Genomic DNA, 19,280 nt, shown 5'->3' with positions numbered 1-19,280 from the left:
TTGGATTTCCATGCTTTCTCTGCCTTCCCTAGGCTCAGACGTCTGACCATCCTGCTAGAGAGGGTGAAGGCAAAGACTGTGGCACCCTCTGTGTCCCCATCCCCAGGTGCCTGAGTGTGTGGGCAGAGGTGCAGGAGGCTCTAAGGCTGCCAACAAGGGTAGAGGTGAGTGGCCACTCAGTGCTGTGGGGGCGTCTTTATTAGTCAGACTTTCCTTCTTGGCCTACTGCCCAGGTGTGGCCAGGGACAGCCCATACAGTGTGGCTATTGCCAAGGTCAGGAAGGCCAGCATGCCCAGTGGGGCCAGCAAGCCCTCCCTGGGTGAGGCTCCAGGGCCCTCCATTGGAAGAAGGGCTTTGGGCTTCCTGCCCCTGCCAAGCTTAGGACTAGTGTCCTCGGCTCTAGTCAGGGATACAGTGGCTGCGGTGGCAGATGGTCCTGGTTTGGTTCCAGCAGAGGCTACGACCCCATACATGGGCTTGACAGTGCTGAAGGGTCTGGCGTGAGCATCCACCCAGCGCAGCAGGGCCTGTGGCCTCCACTGACAGATGCTGAGCAGGGCTAGGACGTCCCCCTCAGCCATGTGGGAGTCCGGCGGGGCCTGCCCATACAGGCGTGTGTAGATGCTGGTCAGGCTGTAGCTCTTCTTTGGGCCGTGCTCCGAGTGGCTGCTGGCCTGCTCCAGGGCCTTCAAGGCAGCAATGCTATCCACACAGAAGGCACCGTCCAGAACACTGGCAAGGCCTAGTAAAGCCAGCTCTGCTTGGAGCAAGGGGAAGTCATAGCGGTCGCCGTTGTGCGCCACGAGGCACCAGGGCTGTGGCTGGCGCTGCAGGAAGGCTTGGAGCAGGTTGGCCAGGTCGGCATCGAAGCGTTGACGCCCATGTGCTGCCAGCACAGCTGTGCTGAGGCCCGTGATCTTACTGGCTTCTGGGCTGCAGGCCTTCCCTGGAGCCACGCACAGAGAGAGCTTGTCCACTACCCGGGGCGGCGAGGGCACTGTGGGAGGCTGCCCCTGAGGGGTGGGTGGGCTCTCCAGGGCACATCTGTGGACGGCTAGCAGGCACAGCTCCGTGACCTTGGGCCGGGAGGAAGGCAGGCCAGTGGCCTCCAGGTCCAAGAAGATAAGGGTCTGCACGGGACCCGGCGGTGGGGCCTGCGAGCCCATGGTGGGTACCTGCTGCCGAGCCTGGGGAGGAGCATGGGGTGGGGAGGGGCTATATGAGTGCCCAGTGGAAAGAGCTGAGGCGGGTGGGGGTGGGGCAGGCAGGAACACATCTTTGGCCTTCTCTGCTCAGGCAGGCACTGTCGGTGAGCTCTAAGACCCGTTTCCAGAGCAGGAAGCCAGAGAAGGTGGGGTGGCTTCCTAAGGGGGACCAGCACATTCAACTGTCTGGGGGAAGGCTTGGCTCCTCCCCTAGCGCCCACCTAGTCTGGGCCTGGGTGGGGGGGTGGGGCCTTCCCACCCTGCCCCATCCCCGTAGGGGTCCTCACTTACCGAGTAGCAGGCAGGCAGCAATGACTCGGGGTGCAGTCTGGCTGGTTCTTGCTGCTGGCAGCAGTGGCGGGAAGCGAAACTTAGTGTGAGCCCGCCTATGGGCTGTCCTGATCGAGGCCCGCCCTGCTTGTCAGCCTGCCAGGTCTGCCCCTCCCCAGCCTCCCCCCTCGTGACTCCCTGAAGGCCTCAGACCTGCAGCTGTGGGCCTGCTGGCTGGCACAATGTGCCAGAGCCCTCATACCATGAGAACCAGCCCAGAGGATGAGGGCAGTGTGCCCAGGCCATCAGGGAAGGCTAGCTCCAGGACTCACGCCTGCCGGGAACCCCTGCTGTGGCCACTTTGCACCCACTCCTTGCCCCTACTTTCTCAGGTCTCCCTGGTATAGGCCAGGGCTGACAGCTGTCTCCTCCCCTGCCACAGGATGGTTTCTTCCCATGGCCTCAGCCCAAAGCGATGACTCAGGACAATTCCACAGGCAGGGCAGGGCTCCTTCCTCAGGGCAGATTTGTTACTATGGGGACAGGCTCTCAGCTCTAGCCAGGGACGGGAAGAAGGATCCTAGCCTTCCCTGGGTCTGGCTCCTGCACCATCCCTCCCACTCAGCCGACACAGATCAGACTCAGGAAACATCAAAAGGCTGGCGTGTTCTCAAACAGCCTGTCACTGCTTTTAATCAGTTGCTGCGGTGAGGAAAGTAGTGGTTCTGGTGCCACTATGTGGCTCCATGCTCACTGGCCTCAGCTACAGTCCATCTCAGGGTCGTCCGCATCCGTTTCAGTGGCACACAGGTCATCCAGGGCTGCCTCTGAGCCAAGAGAAGAGGGTTGTGTGGTGAAGGCCTGGAGGTGCCGGGCACTGGGGGGAGACCCACCGCTCCTCCCCCACGCCCGCAGGAACTAACCAGTCCCTTCCACGCCCAGGCCTTGCTCCCTCAGCTACTGCAAGCAAAGTGATACAAAGGCAATTCAGACAGCGATGTTTCTGGAAAAACTGTGGCTCTGCTAGGCCAACTCAACAGATACAAGCCAAAGGCAGCCTGATAAGCTCAGAGAAGACCCAGAGCAGTAAGACAAGTGCGACCCCAGTGCCAGCAAAGGCTGCGTGGAGAGAGGACTGCTGACTTAAGGCCAGGAAGTCTGACTTGTCCGTGAACTTCAGGGAAACCCCCGCATGTGGGCTGGGGCAGGCAGGGGTCCTCCTGCTGGCTTACCTTCACAGTCTGTCACATCAGGAAGCCCTCGAATCAGCATGCTGACCCCTGGCATCACCTGGTCATACTGATGTAGGACCTCCACACAGTGCACAGTGAAGAGCTTGTCCTTCTGGGAGAGGCTGTGCAGCAGCAATACCGTGTCCCGCAGACACCGCACAGTCCGCTTCTGCTGCTCAGTCCTCGGGGGCTCCCCCGCCCTCCGCACTGTCAGCCACTGTCTGTGCAGCATCACTGTGAGTGCTCTGACCACCTAGGGAGAGGGCAAAGACTGAGGCCAGGTCTCAGGGTTCTTGCACCCTAACAGCTTGCTCAGCTGGACAGCACCTTTCCTAACCACCCCAGGTAAGGAGGGCTCCGAGCGGTGGCACCAGGGTTACAAGGAGCAGGGGCGTGCTTGCATAGGGTCACCTTCCCCCGCCCTGACGGAGCTGCCACGCCATTGGCCCGTGCACTCACCTCCACGTTGCACTGGCAGACAGAGCCAGTGACTGGGGAGGCAGGGCTCTGCACACCAAGCTTAGCCAGGAGCCACACGGCCTAGAACAAGAGCAGACTATTCCATCCGTGGCAGAACGAGAGCCTGATCACAGTGAGGGCTTTCTCAGGCTTCTCCTACAAGTGCTCCAGGTTCCCTTAGCAGCCGCCTGTCCACACAGTGACATCCAAGGAATGGTGTGGGGCCTTCTCAGGCTAGACTCAGGATCAATACCTGTCTCATCAGCAACCCACCTGCCTCCAGGCCCCAAAGCCAGGGTAGGGCCAGTTATTAGGCAGCCCTGCCAAGTGCTGGGACACCCTGGGGTCCACCTGTATTGTACCTGTGTAGTATGGAGCCCCCAAACTGAGTTCACCTTCTTAGCAGCTAGGTAAACACTTGCTACCAAAATGCATTAAGACTCCATTCTCCCCAGAAGAAGGAGGAACAGTGGCCCTTAGGTGGGGTGGGGTGGTGAGGCTCTGGAGTTTTTACCTCTTGTTCTAGTTGAAGCCACTGTGTCTCCGAGGCCACTTTATCAGGCCTTGACGTGATGTACATGTACAGCAGCAGGAGGAGGCAGCCTTCTGAAAAGGACGCCCCACCTCTCATTCAGGGTCCCCTTCTTACCCAGAGCCCAGGGCACAAGCTGCAGAAGCCCTCAGGAGGCCTCTGAACTGTCCCTGCCACCACCCTTCCCTCCAACCTGCAGGAGCCGCCCAACCACCCATCCCCCCTGCCCTGCTTTACCTGAGGGGGAGCAGAGCTGAGGCGCGAGCTTCTCGTGGTCCACCAGGAGGGAAAGGAGCTCAACAGTCAGTAGCACGCTGGGCAGGGGGCTCTCGGGGCTGAGGCACTGCGGCAGTACCCGGAACACACACTGGAACCTAAAGCACAGGGGCCCAGAGAAACGGGACACTGGCACCCAATCCCACAACCATCCTCACTTTTCACCAGAGGCAATGGGAAATTTTGAGCAGGCAGGTACGAGGAGGAGCTGTGGTTCGGACCTGGCTTCAAATGCTGGCCAACCACCACATACTTGCTGGGATATCTGTTTCCTGTGAACCAGTGGGTACTAGCCTTCACCGTGATATTGCCGTGGCTTAGAGAGGACAGGCCCTTGCCAGGCCCAGTGCCACCTGTAAATGGGGGATGCTTCCCTGGACCTGGGGTGCCTGGCTTCCACACTCTCCTGGGCTCTTTCTTGCCTCTGTTCCCAAATAGGGAGGGAGGTCTTAACGAGTGTGAATGTTATAAGCCTACTACCAGAGGGCTGGCCAGGTTCCAGAGGGCTTGGCTATGGTTGGATCTTATGAGACCCCTTGCTTGCTGGCAGACTGTTTTTGCAAATACCAGCTCCCCTGCTACCAATTATGAGAAGGTGCTCACTTGGGGTGTGCACGGGTGTTGGGCTCTGGGCACGCTCTCTCCAAGGTCTCACGGGCAAAGAGAACTAAGGAACCAAGTCCCAAGACAACCACTGCTATTTGCTCAACCCACATAGCCTTGTGGATGGGGAGAGGGCAATTCTACATGTGTTCCCCTTCATGCATCTGCAGTGTCTTAGCACATGCCGTCAAGGGCTAAGAGTATTTCTCAGTATGCCATTAGGAAGCAAGGCCTCGTTATTTGGGGTGAAATCATTTTAGAGCAAATCCTGTACAGTGGGTAAGCTCAATGTTTTCAGCCACCAGAGTGTGGAAATTTGCGGGAAACTGGGATTTAACCTGGTGGTTACTCAATTTCGTCATTAGAATGGTCTGTAATCCACTAAAGTCCCTGAAACTATCTGCAAGAAAAATCCATCTTTATATATGATGTAGTGGTTTCTAAATTATTTTTGGATAGCAGAAAAAAAAATTTTTTTCCAGAACCCCCAAACACACAATAGAGAATAGTCCTACTGTTCTGTTTGAAGCTGGGGATGAGACCTCTGCTCAAAAGTCCCTGCCATCCCAGTACCCTGGAAATGACCCAGGACCATGGCTACACCAGCTACGGTAGGAAGACGTGGGTCTGAGGGGATGATTTGTCCTCAAGCCCGGGTAGGCAAAGGTGCCCTTTCTGAGACTGCTGTCTGCCTGGCTGCTTGTGCTGCATCACATATTGCTTTAGAGCTTTGGCGGCATGTGTCCTTAGCTTTCACTCCAAGGTGAGCAGGAAGCTGTGTGGTAGTGGGGATCCTCCTGCAAGATGTAGGAATTCTGAAGCACTGAGTGGGAGGTGGTGCCAGACCGTGATCAAGGGCAAGTCAAGGAGACCAGCTGGAAACTCGCCCTGTACGTTCTCTCTATTCGTACAGCAAATACTGAGTGCTTACAGTGAGCCAGGCTCCATGCTAGGTGTGAGGATGCAGGGCTCTGAGGGTGTCACATGAGCTGGTGAACAGAGGCATCTGTCTGGCCTATGGAAAGCATCCATCAAATAGCTGTTTTTTCATGTCCTTGTGGACAAGCCCAACAGAAAGGGAATGATGGTGTATCTACCAAGAGAACTGGTAATAAAGTGCTTCCTGGAATTCATTCAACAAATATGAAACAAGCAACCAGCCACCATGAGGTAGGTCCATGCCAGACACGTGACAGTTCTGTACCTATTGTGTCGCCCACAGTACACTGCAGTACTGTGCCCGGCTCTGAGGACCACCCCTAGGATGGACCATACCAGCTGGAATATCTTCAGAAGGAAACCAGGATCCAGAAGTGTTTTAGGGAAACAAGTATGCTAAGCTCAGAGACACAAGCTTAAGGTAAGTGCAGCCAGCAAAGTTGATCCAAATAGAACTGGCCTCTTGGTGGCATGCTGAGGGAGGAGACAGGATTTTGGGATGAGGAGATGGGCTGGATGGTGTTTACAGTTCCTCCCAGTCTTGAGGCTCTGGAATCCCAAGTTAAGAATTTATGACAATAGTGTTCATGAGCTAGGTTCACTATATAACCACTTCCAACAAACCTTAGGAGGAACAGGTAACTTATGGCTTGTGCCAGAGTCGGGCACAATGAGGAGGAGCAGATTCCCAGTAAGGTCAGCTTATGGGCTGCCCACACCCTCTGCCTCCTTAGGGAACCCCACCAAACTTAAATGTGGTGTGATACATGGTCTTCACCTACCTGATCCATGGCCTAGGTTCAAGGCTCTGGGTTCAGTCTTTGTCCTGGGGGCAGGACACTTTTCCATAATGTCTTAAAAGCCTTTCATTACATGTGTCTTTTGCTTACCTGCTGTACAGAGGCAGAATTCAGCCAAGTAAACCACTTCCTTGGCTCTCCTAACACCTGGCCCCACTTTCCATCACTTCAGAACACCCTGAACAAAGCCTCAGAACATAAAACCAAGGCTTAGCCCTGAGCAGTACAGCTAAGATGTAGGCAAAGTATAAGGGCCACAGGATAGACCTCAAGAGGTCAGGTGAGACCTGCAAAGAATCATGACTGCCATGCAGTGTTATACCTGGGCAGGAAATCAAAGGAAGCATTTTCAGCTAATTTCACCAAAATCTTAAGACACTGGCTCAGGACACTGGTTTGAAGGTGACCTGTTGCTGCAGAAGAGAAAGTCAACAGGTGAAGAAGCATCTTCAGTAGTGGATGCTGGCCTTGGTCATCGGTAAGCCCCCTTGGGACTGAGGACACATCCCCATGATCTTGTCTGTGAACCAGACTCTGGTTTCCTTCCCCAGCGGCAGAATCCACCCCTGCATCTGATAGTAATAGGTGGACGACCGCTCCGCTGTGGCACACCAGGTGCTGAAGAACACTAAGTGAAGCCACAGAGAAGCCTTCCAGGTTGCAAAGTGAGTCCTCAAGGCTGGCCTCTCCCCCAGAGCTCACGTAGGAGGAACTTGTCGGTGAGTCCGCAGGCGCTCCACTTCTCTTGACTGCTGCCAGATCATGCAGAGCCTGGCAGTGTAAGCCAATAAAGAACTGTACCAGGGGGAGGAGATGCACGGCCCCAGGAAGCTGGCAGAGTGGGAAGGCCCTTCTGCCTCCCTCTGCTTGGTCTCCATCACGTGAGCCTTCATCCCTGGCAACCAGATTCAATCCAGTAAGTGCCAGGTTCTGTGCTTCTTTCAGGGCCAAATGGGGAAATGACCCATCGCGAGAACCTGTGGTCCTCAGGCTTGAAATCCCAGTCAAGGTACTAGCAGCAAATACAAAAGAAAACATACAAGTGTGAGGCGGAGACAAGGTCAAGGGCCCCAAACAACCTGTCTACCGAATTCTCTAGTTTCCCCACCCAGCACACAGACCTCCCAGGCTGGCCAGGACCAGAAAGGAACTTGTTTCCTGGGAACTCCCAGCTTTTCAGGAGTCTGAGGTTTACCTGCCATACCCCAGTGGCTGCAGTAGGGTGCTGGTAGGAGCCTCAGAACAACTGCTCAGGAGGTGGCACAGACCTAGGGATGACCCTGGGATCAAAGGCTGCTTCAGGAGAAGGTTTATCAAAATGGAACCTGCAAAAGACAAGGTGATTCTAGAAGGTTCTGACAAGGGAGGCCTTTTCTGTGGCTTCAGAAGGAAAAGTGAGGATTCCTTGGATGCTAACTGTCCTCTAAGCTGCCACTAAGCCCCACTGAGATGCCTGTGGGTGCTGAGGGCTCTGGGATGTAACTGCTATAGTCTTCTGCTAAGTCACAGACTGTTACTCCCCTGGCCCCTCTGAAGGACTGCCTGGGGTGCTGCTTCTCAGAGGCAATTCTACCAGAGCACCGCAGAGGATGCCCAGAGCTGTGCAGGCCTCCTGCACATGGAGCAGGGCTTCTGGTACCTTGAGTGTTTGATCTCTGCATCCAGCTGTCAACAAGTCTTTTCTGCGACTCTTCTTGCTTAATGGGGTCACCTCCCAGATTGTGGCTCTTATTCTCTACAACTAAATAAAATGTGAATCAAAACTTGAGCACAAAAGCACAGGCATATCAAAACTCTTGAATGTACCGAGTTTCATTTTCTCTCTCTCTTTTTTTTTTTAAAGTAAACTCTACCCCCAATATGGGGCTTGAACGCACAACTCTGAGATCAAGAGTCACGTGCTCTATGGACTGGGCCAGCGAGGCACCCCATAATGAATTTAAAACAGAGATTGTTCTACTTCCTCAACCTTGGATCAAATCAAGAACCAGAGCAACTCAAGAACCCTTGCATCATTGCCTCCCTCATGAAAAACAGGAACTCCTACAAGGAAAGGAAAAGAAAAGAAAGTTGTTTGCTCCACTTTAAAATGAGGCAATAACATGAAAGCAGTAACCACGAACACTTATGTGCCAGACAAACCCTGTTCTAAGAGCCGTACCCATGTTAGCTCATCTGTTCCTCAAAGCAACCCTAAGAGGAGGTGTCATCTCCTCTATTTTACATATAGAGAAACTGAGGCACGGGTTAAGGGACTTGCTCCAATCACACAAGCCAGTAAGTAGTGTGACCGGGACTCCTGTCAGGCTGGTGGGCTCCAGTGCCTGCCCACAACACCATCCTATACTGTTCCTGTAGTTGCCGGGTACCAAAAATGTGAGTGGTTGAGGTCCTCAGAGGTGGCATGAGGGCCAACGACTTGAACAGGTGGATGGTGGTAGGAGAGAGGTGATGTATTGGAATGGTAAGATAAACTGACACAGCATATTCTCAGAGTAAAAACCTACCAATGCTAGACTGTGTCCCTCTATAAGGCAGTAGCATGCCCTCAGTCTGGACTGAGCTGTATAAACTCAAGGCTCAAGGAACACAGGTACCTGATACTAGCTGTGTTTCTGGCACATCAACGGATGGTGACTGGGGAGGTTTTAAAATATGCCTGCAAATTCTACAAACACTTCTCTTCAAAAGGTGCAGCCTAGTTTCCTTCCCGTTGAACATGGTTTCTAACAAACAGAATGTGGCAGAAGTGATGCTATAGGACTCCCGAGGCCAGGCCATAAAAGGGATAGCTTCCACCTCGCTCTCTCTGGTTTGTTAGCTCTAGAGGAGGCCATCCACCAGGTTATGACATCACCCAAGTAGCTCTGTAGACAGACCCACGTGTGGAGAAGAACTCCATTGCCAGTCATGTGAGGGAGCCACTCTGAATAGATCCTCCAGCCCCAGACGAGCCTCCAGTGATTCCAGTCCCCACAGAGACAAACCATCTCCTCTTTATCAGAACTGTTGTCCCACAGAACCAGGAGGAGTACTTATTGTTGTTTTAAGCCACAAGGTTGAATAATCGGTTACACGGCAACAGATGACAGACAGACTGACTTACCCTCTCTGCCCACCAGGGACTTATATCCTGGCTCTGTCTGGAAGGGGTGGGGAAGGGACATGTTAGCACTAAAAGACTCCTTTGTAGGGAAAGATGGTTTTCCGAATTGTGGAGAACATGCTTCTGGCTTTATAGCCACAGAAGGGCTTTTCCTAGGACTGGAAAAAGTTAACTATGAAAGCAAAGTAATGATTCTGCTAAAACCACTTAAAATACCTGGTTATAAAACTTCTAACAAATGTTAAACTTTTCATGTTTAAATGTTTAAGTGGTAAACCTGCTCCGGCCCATGGCCAATGTCTAGGTGCTTTGACCAAAGGTTTTTATCTGTTATATATTAGTCATTCTTTGTCAGTCAGGATAGCAGTGTAAAACTCAAGGTATTTTGATCCAGATGGTGGAAAAACTCTTTCATTTCTGTATTCTTCTAATAATCACCCCAAAACATTGGCCATAATTCCATTACAACTTCCAATTCCACCAAAATCTTTTTAATATGGAACAGCCTCTTATTTAATCGTTCCCAGGGGCTGGATTCAAAGATTTTCAGTAGAAAGAAGGTCTATTAAAAGGCGTGTTGTTGTGTCTTGCAACTTGAAAACAGCCCGTTCCTCAGTGCCAGGGGTTTTGTGTTAGGGAAGCAGTCTTAACCCCCCGAGTGCATCAGACAACACCAAGAGCCTTCTGTCAGAGACGTGTGATGAGGTGGGGATGGACCCCTCTGCTCTCCTGTCTTATTTGGACTAAGCTAGGCAAAAAGAGTTTAATTTCACACCCTGCCCATTATGAGCAAAGGCAGCAGAATGTTCAATATTCAGAAAAAGACACGCTGACCCACACTGTTCACAATTCAAGGCTGATATCAACGGTGTGCCAGACTTCTCTGGCAGGCAAGGCGCAGGACAGGACCATTAACAAGCTGATCACATCTACAGCAAAGGCAGGGGCTATTAGACAAAGGTCCCAAGACAGTAAATGAGAAAAAATATTCCAAGTAGTTGGGACTGAAATACGCTCATACTTGGGGCAAAACTGATTATTTGAAACACATTACATAAAAATGAAGACTGGGTCACCCCAAAAGTTTAGAGAGCATCTTTCCAGCCCTTTTTTAGTCCTGAGTATAAAGTCCTATAGAGGAAGCCCTTCTAGAGTGTGAGGCCTTTATGCGGTGATGCACCAAACCATTCAAGCCTCATCTAAACCACCTTTGAGGCCTTCAGGAAAGAGGATCTATGTCCAAATGGCAAAGTTTAAACAGCCTTCATTCAAGACTAACCTGACGTTGTTACTCAGACTTTCTAATAAACCATGCAAAACAACTCTCCTTCCAGCATCATCATTACCTGGCATGGAGAATGGAGGGAGCAGCCAATTTATTTGCTCGTTCACTGCTTTGAAGCTTTGTCCTTAATTCATTCATCTCAGCATCTTTAAATTGGAGTTCGGACTGCAATGATTGGAGCTGGAAGGCAAAAGCAACATACTCATGGTAACCCATCATACGTGCAAAAATATCTCTGGGCTTCAAAGTCTCAAGCTCATAAAGGAAAACAAACAATGAGAAATAAGTATAAAAGTGTGCTGTGACATAGATGCCCTATAATATCAAGCTTTCCCCTTCCTCCTCAAAGACAGCATGGTATTCTAGAAAGACATTTTGACCTGAACTGTTGCAAGGTAGTTTGTGAAGGTTCAAATACCATTTACTCGGCCTCTTTAAACTTTGACTTATCTGTAACACAAACCCCTGTCTTTGTGGTTAGGGGGGATTAAATAGGAAGGATGAATGTGAAATGCCCAGCCTAGGGCTTGGTGAGGTGCCTTATCGCACAGTAACATGTTAACCTTTTAATGGACATAATGGTGCACAATTCCAGGTCTTCTTGAAATTTTACCAACACGCCACGCAGCACGGGGAGACCTGCTCCAGCCCATGGCCAGCAGTAACTGCTATTATTCCCTGAGCACACTCTGTGCCTGTATGGCACCAGTCACAGCACCAGTCACCGTAAGTGTGGGGCTGTTTAAGTCTCACAGCAACCCTTCTAGTTATTTCCTGGGACAGATAATAGAAATGAATCACAGAGCTGAAGTCACTACCCTGAGGTCGCCATTTATCATATGTGATAAAGCCAGGATTCAAACTCTAGTTTGTCTGATTACAATTCCCTTGCTCTTCATCATGGATGCGGAAGGAAAACTACTGCTGTTAGTGCTGGGCACAGGTTAGTGCTTCTTTAGAGTTTGCTAATTTGCTAATGGATGGCAGAATAAGATCCATTCCTTGAGACTGAAGCCTTGGGAAGTGCTGAAGGAAAGTGGCAGTATGTATGGACACCTATTAATTTCTTCCCCAAACAGCAACTCCCTCCCTTGAGAAACAATCATGTCCCTGCCTCAATGTGATTTAAAAAAAATTTTTTAACGTTTATTCATTTTCGAGAGACACAGAGAGACAGAGCGTGAATGGGGGAAGGGCTGAGAGAGAGGGAGATACAGAATCCGAAGCAGGATCCAGGCTCTGAGCTGTCAGCACAGAGCCCAAAGTGGGGCTCGAACTCACGAACCGTGAGATCATGACCCGAGCCGAAGTCGGATGCCCAACCGATTGAGCCACCCAGGTGCCCCTCCCTACCTCTATGTGATTTAAATGGGAGCTGTCATCTCTGTGGTTACAGTGACTGGGTCAGGGACAGGCGCCTGACCCAGGTTAGAACAATTAGAGCCTTGAGATGAAGGAGCCCAAGATTTCAGTCTGCTCTGGAGCTATGAAATAGGAGCCCAGGAGCTTCTGGAGAACACATCCTTTACCATAAGAATGGAGTCTGTCTGTAGACTAGGGAGTAAAGATGAATCCTGGCAAGGCTCCAGTCATTCAAGGCCCCAGCACACCTGTTTTTTCCCAGACTTAGTTATAGAAGTCAATACATTTCCTTTTGGCCTAAGCTAGGTCAACTGAGTTTCTGATCTGCCAAAAAGCTCTTACTTAAGTCTATTTCTGGAAAGTCTAAGCTATTGATTTATTCCTGCCAAGACCACCTACCACAACTACCACAGCAAAGCAGTTTCAACTAAGTCATTTTACAAACCTCATGCAGAGCCTGGAAAAAAAGTATATGCAATTAACTGATATTAGAAATTATTTAAGACAAAAAAAAAAAAAAAAAAAACTGTTGAAATCTCCCTGGAAGATTTACAGGCTCTTTGGTCATTATTGCTTCTAAAAGAACTCAGTGAGCAGGCAAAGCTTGTGTCTAGAACAAGGGGAAAAAAAAAAAGGGAAAAAAAAAAGCAGTTCTGGGTCACCTTTTTTGAAAATTCCTTTTCTTTGTCACTGAGCACTTGAGTTTTCTCTTGTTCAAGGAGGAAATGTGATCTTCTCTGTTCCTCTAGAATGGATTCTGTCTGATGCAGTGAGTCCCGCAAAATTTTTATTTCTCCATTTTTAATGAGAACTTCTTCTTCCATTGCTTTCATCTGTAAATCCAAAATCAATCTTGCGAAAAGCTTATAAGGGAAAGTTATATATGTACTTGTTTATTTTTTTTTTAATTTTTTTTAATGTTTATTTATTTTTGAGACAGAGCATGAATGGGGGAGGGTCAGAGAGAGAGGGAGACACAGAATCTGAAACAGGCTCCAGGCTCTGAGCTGTCAGCACAGAGCCCGACGCGGGGCTCGAACTCACGGACCGCAAGATCACGACCTGAGCTGAAGTCGGACACTTAACCGACTGAGCCACCCAGGCGCCCCTATATGTACTTGTTTCAACATATAGCTAGGGAGACAGAGAAAGCACATGTAAACTATGTTCTACAGACCAATGAGTTCTCAAAGTATATCCATACCAACTAGGTATGGTCTGCTAGGCCCATTTGTGGGACAGGTGACATTCAGAAAGCTTAAGGAGACACTGTCATTCACACATGCAGATTCTGTAGGTTCTAGTAAGTATTAAACAATCTGGGTCACACACTTCACAGATCTCAAGTTTCATACTATGTTTCTAGTTTTCCTAGGGACCTACAGATGGTCACATAAAGGATGTCTCCTTTTTTGTAAAACTGCTAACAAATACAGTAGCCATTATGATGTTGTGTTCCTTATAAAAGACATATGCTATAAATTTGTCTCAGTGCTGTGACAGAAAGTTTGTATCACTTTTTGGATGTGAAGTACAGTTTCCTTTGTTGCCTAGTTGTTAGGAACTAGGATCTGGTTTCTTCCAGTTTAAATTTTCTGGCTTTCTTTCCCCAGCCTTCCCTCATTTCATGGGGATGAATCTGGACTCCTGTTTTACTTTATTTTTTAAGTTTATTTGAGAGAGGGAGAGCAAGCAGAGGAGGGGCAGAAAGGGAGGGAGAGAGAGCATCCCAAGCAGGCTCCTCACTTTTCATGCGAAGAGCCCGATGTGGGGCTCAAACCCATGAACCATGAGATCATGACCTGAGCTGAAAACAAGAGTCAGTCGCTTAACTGACTTGAGCCACCCAGGTGCCCCTGGACTCTTGTTTTAAAACTTTTATATATTTTAGGGGTACCTGGGTGGCTCAGTTGGTTAAGCATCTGACTTTGGCTCAGGTCATGATCTCACAGGTTCATGGGTTCAAGCCCTGTGTCACGCTCTGTGCTGACAGCTCAGAGCCTGGAGCCTGCTTCAAATTCTGTGTCTCCCCCTCTCTCTCTCTGCCCCTCCCCTGCTCACTCTCTTTCTCTCAAAAATAGATAAACATTAAAAAAAACCCTTTTATATAGTTTATTCTGTGGTGCTTTATAACACATGCATAAGTGCATACATTAGCTATAAAACCACAAGTCACTTACCTTTTCTTTAAGTTCTTTGTATTGTGCCTGAAGTACCTCTAATTCAAAATTCTCTTTAACAGGAACATATTCTCTGTTTTTCCCTGCAGGAGTTTTTGACATCCCATCTAATCTGGGGACCTTATGAACATCTGTAAAAAAACAGTTCCCATATACTTTTCTGGATCCAACACTTTCCCACTTTTGCCAGTCAATGCTGAAAAGAATCACTCTTGAAAGCAAATTAGAGAAAGATCTAGTAAGCAGTATAGGTATTTTCCAACCTAAAATGTGATTCAAACTCATAAATGATCCTTATGAAATGACAAACAGATCCTGTCTCCCCCTACTCCCCACCCCTCAATTTTAAGAGTATCATCTAAAGGCTGAAAAGGTGCTGTGGGAACCTCACTGGTCAGAACTTGGTGATCTGTTATTCGACAATATTTACTGAGCACCTATACCTATACCTACTGAGCACCGGGCACAGTCTAGTCTCTAAAAGTACAGTGGTGAGCAAAATGGATACAGTCCGTACACTCATGGAGCTTAGAGGACATTCAAAAATAATTACACAGATAAATGTAAAATTACAACTGTGATAAGAGCTACACAAGAGAACAAGTATAGGAAAGCCAAGTATATGGATCCAACTGGAACGACTGGAAGGCTTCCCAAGGAAGTGATGACTGAGGTGAGAGCTAAACAAGCAGGAATTAAGCAGATGAGTGGGGATGGGGAATGGATGGGAAGAATACTCAGTGTATGAGAAACAGCAATGTGCAATTTTTGTATTGTAAGGAAGTCGGGAGAATTCAAGAAATGAAGGCAGGTCAGTGTGGCTTGAACCCAGAGAGAGTGGGAAAGGGCCAGACCATGCTGGGCCTTGTAGGCCATGATATGGACTTTGATCTTTATACTGGAGACAGTGGGAAGCTATGAAAAGGTTTGCAGCAGGGATGTGCACTTGTATCTATGTGAGACAAAGCCAGATTTGAGTTCTGAAAAGATCACTCTGGCTGTAGTGTGAAGTCTGACTTACAGGGAGTCAAGACTGGCAACGGGGAGACCATTTAGCAGATGAGCATCCAGAGGAAGGAATGATTGTAACATAGATCAGGGAGAATGGTAGAGATAATGGAAAGAGGATGGGTTCCAGAGATGGATAAAGAAGATAAAGTTACAGGACTTGGCAAGGAATTAGATGTATGGTCAAGGAAGAGGAACTGTTGCTTTGTGCCACCTGATGGAGACCGGTAGTAGTCACGGTTGTACAGAATATTTGGTCATTAATGAATGTTTTCTGAATGTCTGCTTTGCCAGGCACCATGCTGGCAATACTGGAGAATGACTGGACTTCCAGATGAATGTGTGGGATTTAAGATGCCTGTGAGATATCCAAGTACAGATGCAAGATGCCCTCAAAACGTTTCTCCTTCTGTGAGCCCCACAAGACTTCACTCACTCCCCAGCTAGAAAATAAGCTCCCGAAGAAAGGAGTTTTTGTCTTTTGTTCATTGCTAAGTGTGCTGCAGTTCCTAAGGTTTTGGACACCTAGTACAATTTACTGGTTGTATATCGGAATAAACCTCTTTCATCTCTTGCCTCAGCTAGGCCCTTATGTTCATGTGGCCCAAGGAGGACAGTAATCTTCGTTAGATCTAAAGCCTCTTAAATCTGTCACAAGAATGGGTCCCCATGGGTAGGTAGTGACGGTTCTGATGATGGTGGTTGTGTTCCAAGGATCTTTGCCTAGAACCAAGAATTTAGGGGCCCAAATTTTAACTACAGGAAAAGGTTAACTGAACTTTCTGTATTTCAAATCGGCTGTTTTGACATTCTTAATACAGTACTCCCACAACTCAAAGGACCTTTTGGAACACAACCTGTGCCTAAATGAAGCCGTTCCTATATTTTGAGAACGGCAGCGTGGGTGCAAGACACTGGGTCAGCGGTCGCCGTGGGGTTCCGAAGCCACAGCCATCACGTAGTTCTGGCGAGATCTGCACCACCCTCCGGGAAAAGGCCCCGAGGCGCACTCACTGGACACGTCCCGAGGAGCGGCCGGGCACTGGCTCAGGGCCTGCGACGCGAGGGTGTCGAGTTCCTCCAGGTCGTCAGCGGTGAAATCCCCGTGCGCGCCGAACGGGTCTTCGGGGTCCGGGGCAGCGGCTGCGGGGAAGCCTCGGGCTCGCTTGCTCGGAGGGTGCCCGGTGCTGGGCGGCGGGCCAGAGCTAGGCGCCGGAAGCCCGCTCCGCCTCCTGCTGCCCGGCGCGGAGGTTCCAGCCATGCCTCCGCTGGTCAGTCTCCCAGGGCACCGAGTAAGGCCTGGTCGCCGCGAGACCGGAGGGCTGGACCAACCGCCCGCGCGCCGCCGCTCGCCTCAGCCGCTAGGGCCACGCCCCCCGAGCCCACGGGCCAATCGGCTGCCAGCCGGAGAGCGCGGAAGAATGACCGAATCTGAACGCGTCGCCGTGCTCGGCTGAGTGCCGGCCTTTCTAGGTGTTGCCCCGCCCTCCCAGCCCCGTTCTGCCTGGTGCTCAAATACCGGCGGCTGGCTGTCCGTAGGCGAGTGGCGGGTGTTGTGCACCGCTATCCACGTTACTGGAGAGCAGGGCCGAGGCTCACCAGCCTTACAGCGCGGGGGCCTCCGCGCCCCTCCCTGGCATCCAGTATACAGCCTCGGTGGAGTTCGCCCTGACATTCACACGTACACCTGTGAATCGAGACCCGCAGCATTCAGGGGTTTGGTCTCTGCGACTTCGCTGTTTTCCTCCCGCTGGACTCACCTCTCACATACCCAGAGGCTCTCTCGGGGAGGAAAGAGTCTGGGAGAGCGGGGTTGGGTGAAGAGTATGAATACAGCTTTTGTGAGCAGGCATCTTAGAGAACAGTAAATGTTTTGAATGTGTGCATTTAAGGTAGGTTTGGGGAAGAAAGGTGTAAGGAAGAGGGGTGATCCTGAGAACGATGTGCCTGTGTTGGAGAATGTGGGAACTGTCAGGCTGTTAACATTCATTTCTCTGAGAGTGGCTGAGTGTTTTTGTCCCAAGGACATGTCATAAATGAATAAGGCTCAGGAGGTCAAGAAAGGCCCCTTGGAAGTGGCACCTGGGTTGTCCTCCGGGTTGAGGAGTTATCGAGTTAGCAAGGAGGCTGGCATACAAGACTATTCAGACAAGAATAGGACACCAACATGGAGGCCACACAAATGCCAGGTAGGAGTTGTGGCAAAGAGAGAAGGTAAGGCTTCAAAAAGGAGCAGGACTCGGGCAGGATTTTATTAGGCAGCGGTGGTGTGCAGGACAGTTAGCAGGAACAGGTTGTTTCTTGCACATTCAGTGCCAAACTTAGCTTGTAAGTGTCCTATGAATGTTTATGAAAACAGTAAATGAAAGGGATATAGTTGTCAGGATTTTGGAAGGTCTTGAATACCTGAGTTTAGTTTCTGAGACAACTAGTAGGTTCCTTCAGACAGATGCCCAAATGTTGAATGCTTAAATCTTCATTACTGCGGGTTTCTGGTCTTGTAAAGAGATAGGATTGTACTTCATTTGTCAGGAAGGATTAGGTTCCACCAAATAACAGTAGTAGCTGTCAGGGGCAATGTGCTGGCACTGGCAAAGAAGGGCTGTTCTCAGCCCCACAGGAAATGCCTGAAGTCCAAAGGTGTGCGGGCTGTGGAACTTTCCAGGAGAGGACCAAAGTAGGCCCTTTATCCTCTCCTGTTAAGTAACTTAGAGTCGTAAAACAGACTTCAATCTATAAAAACCTTTTCCAGTTTTGACTTAGCAAGATCTGACTAGTTCCAGAACCCTTTTTGAAAAAAATGGTCAGAGATAGCTTAGCATTTTTAGCATAATTTACAGTGTTATCAAGGGCCTAGAGGGGAAATCCAAAGATTTGTGCCTCTGAATTGTTTCTCTCTCCCTCCCCCTCTCTCTCTCTATATATATATGTGAATGCAATATATATATGCATTTAGTATACATTATGGCCTCTGTCTCCTTCAGTTTACTCCTCCTAGAGTCAAGGGTGATAATCAACAAATATTAGGAGAAAAAAATGAAACAAACAATTGGGACTACTACTTCATATAGAGTGGTAAGGGACGAGTGCACTACTTTTAGTCCTCTAAAGGAAGGGAGGTAGTCTCCAGTATACAAATGAGTGACAGGCAGAGGCAAGAGTCGGTGAAAACGGTGAGGCAGCTTGCTTGCGATGTAGGCCATTGTGCAAGATGGACCAGGGGATGAATGGTGAATATCCAAAGATAGGGAGTGGCATCCAGATCCCTTAGGGCCTGACTGGTCATTGTAGGGACTCTAGCTTTTTCCTAAGAAGCCACTGAAGAATTCTGAGCCAAGAAGAGACAAAAGTATGACTTTATGGTTTAGCAAGACCATCCTGTCCTGAGTGAAGGTTAAACTGTAGAGGAGCAAGGGTAGGGGTAGGAGGACAAATTTGGATATGACTGCAATAATCCAGGTGAGGGATTTTAGGTTACAATCGGGGAGTGATACTGGAGGAAGTATGTAGGGGCCAGACTGAATTTTGCTGATGGGTTGAATGTGGGATACTTGTCATTCCCTAGCAAGGACCTTTCTGAAGCCCTAGTGTAAATGCAGACCGGGGGGGGGGGGGGGGGTTCAGGATAAACTTGAAAGTCTCTCCTTTCCGGTTTTATTCCCTTTATAATGTATATTGTATGTAACAATGTTGCCCTCTTCCACAACAGAGAAATTTGTTGAAAACAGGAATCACTCTTCGGTGTATGTGCAGGATGCCCACATGAAAGATGAACAATCCCATTACAACAAATGGCAATGTGGAGGTCATAACAGAGAAAGACGTTTTTTCCCCCCCAAAGTACATATTCTTGCATTAGCCTCATGTATTGTATTCCATCGGGTATACAACTATAAAAAACAACCATTTCAAATGAGTTGGTTTAATTCCAGGTGGAACAGAGTTCAGGACAGAACAAAGAGTGAAGAGCACACACTGGCAGGACTTCGGGCTAGGTTTACTCTGACCTCACAACAAAGGCA

The 19,280-nt window shown here is 49.6% G+C and overlaps 2 protein-coding genes and 1 long non-coding RNA gene across 13 annotated transcripts; 1 reads left to right on the top strand and 2 right to left on the bottom strand.

Moving 5' to 3' along the window:
• Positions 1-176: 176 nt before the first annotated feature.
• On the bottom strand, positions 177-1,618 carry TREX1 (three prime repair exonuclease 1). Its single transcript, XM_060630974.3, has 2 exons — positions 1,498-1,618; positions 177-1,188 (listed from the first exon to the last, which is right to left on the bottom strand). Exon 2 carries the CDS (start codon positions 1,165-1,167, stop codon positions 223-225), a length of 945 nt encoding a protein of 314 aa, XP_060486957.1. The 5' UTR covers positions 1,168-1,188; positions 1,498-1,618; the 3' UTR covers positions 177-222.
• A 523-nt stretch (positions 1,619-2,141) lies between these two features.
• Positions 2,142-18,840, bottom strand: ATRIP (ATR interacting protein). 7 transcript variants are annotated; one of them, XM_078443103.2, is made up of 14 exons: positions 16,273-18,839; positions 14,251-14,381; positions 12,733-12,903; positions 10,770-10,888; positions 9,424-9,581; positions 7,957-8,058; positions 7,513-7,642; positions 6,640-7,329; positions 3,937-4,073; positions 3,682-3,773; positions 3,168-3,248; positions 2,709-2,961; positions 2,400-2,436; positions 2,142-2,303 (listed from the first exon to the last, which is right to left on the bottom strand). In XM_078443103.2, coding segments are annotated over exons 1-14 (2,349 nt in total). In that variant the 5' UTR covers positions 16,520-18,839; the 3' UTR covers positions 2,142-2,302. The 7 variants fall into 7 exon arrangements, 6 of the variants coding, with proteins under 6 accessions (XP_078299229.1, XP_060486942.1, XP_060486941.1 ...); XR_013554216.2 differs by having other exon boundaries at positions 2,400-2,961; XM_060630959.3 differs by having other exon boundaries at positions 2,142-2,436; positions 3,682-3,770; positions 16,273-18,840.
• LOC132678528 (uncharacterized) lies at positions 2,942-15,838 on the top strand. 5 transcript variants are annotated; one of them, XR_014137048.1, is made up of 7 exons: positions 2,959-3,053; positions 5,061-5,189; positions 5,801-7,036; positions 8,161-10,915; positions 11,304-11,651; positions 14,340-14,923; positions 15,553-15,838. It is a non-coding gene; the product is annotated as an uncharacterized LOC132678528 (long non-coding RNA). The 5 variants fall into 5 exon arrangements; XR_014137046.1 differs by lacking the exon at positions 5,061-5,189 and having other exon boundaries at positions 2,942-3,053; XR_014137044.1 differs by lacking the exon at positions 2,959-3,053 and having other exon boundaries at positions 4,070-5,189; positions 11,304-11,434.
• Positions 18,841-19,280: the final 440 nt, after the last annotated feature.

Source organism: Panthera onca, chromosome A2 (genome assembly GCF_046562875.1).
Source record: "Panthera onca isolate mPanOnc1 chromosome A2, mPanOnc1 haplotype 2, whole genome shotgun sequence".
In the NCBI taxonomy this organism is placed as follows: domain Eukaryota; kingdom Metazoa; phylum Chordata; class Mammalia; order Carnivora; family Felidae; genus Panthera; species Panthera onca.
Note: the sequence above shows the minus strand (reverse complement) of the source record. Positions and strands in the feature narration are given on the sequence as shown.

What these genes read in the sequence shown, in the direction of transcription:
- ATRIP (XM_060630958.3), bottom strand. Translation starts at nt 16,519, where the DNA reads ATGGCTGGAACCTCCGCGCCGGGCAGCAGGAGGCGGAGCGGGCTTCCG. An exon ending in CCCTCCATTCTCCATGCCAG is followed by an intron (nt 9,582 to 10,769) that starts GTAATGATGATG and finishes AACTTTTTCCAG; the next exon opens with TCCTAGGAAAAGCCCTTCTG. An exon ending in CAGCCACTGGGGTATGGCAG is followed by an intron (nt 7,330 to 7,512) that starts GTAAACCTCAGA and finishes ATTTGCTGCTAG; the next exon opens with TACCTTGACTGGGATTTCAA.
- TREX1 (XM_060630974.3), bottom strand. Translation starts at nt 1,167, where the DNA reads ATGGGCTCGCAGGCCCCACCGCCGGGTCCCGTGCAGACCCTTATCTTC.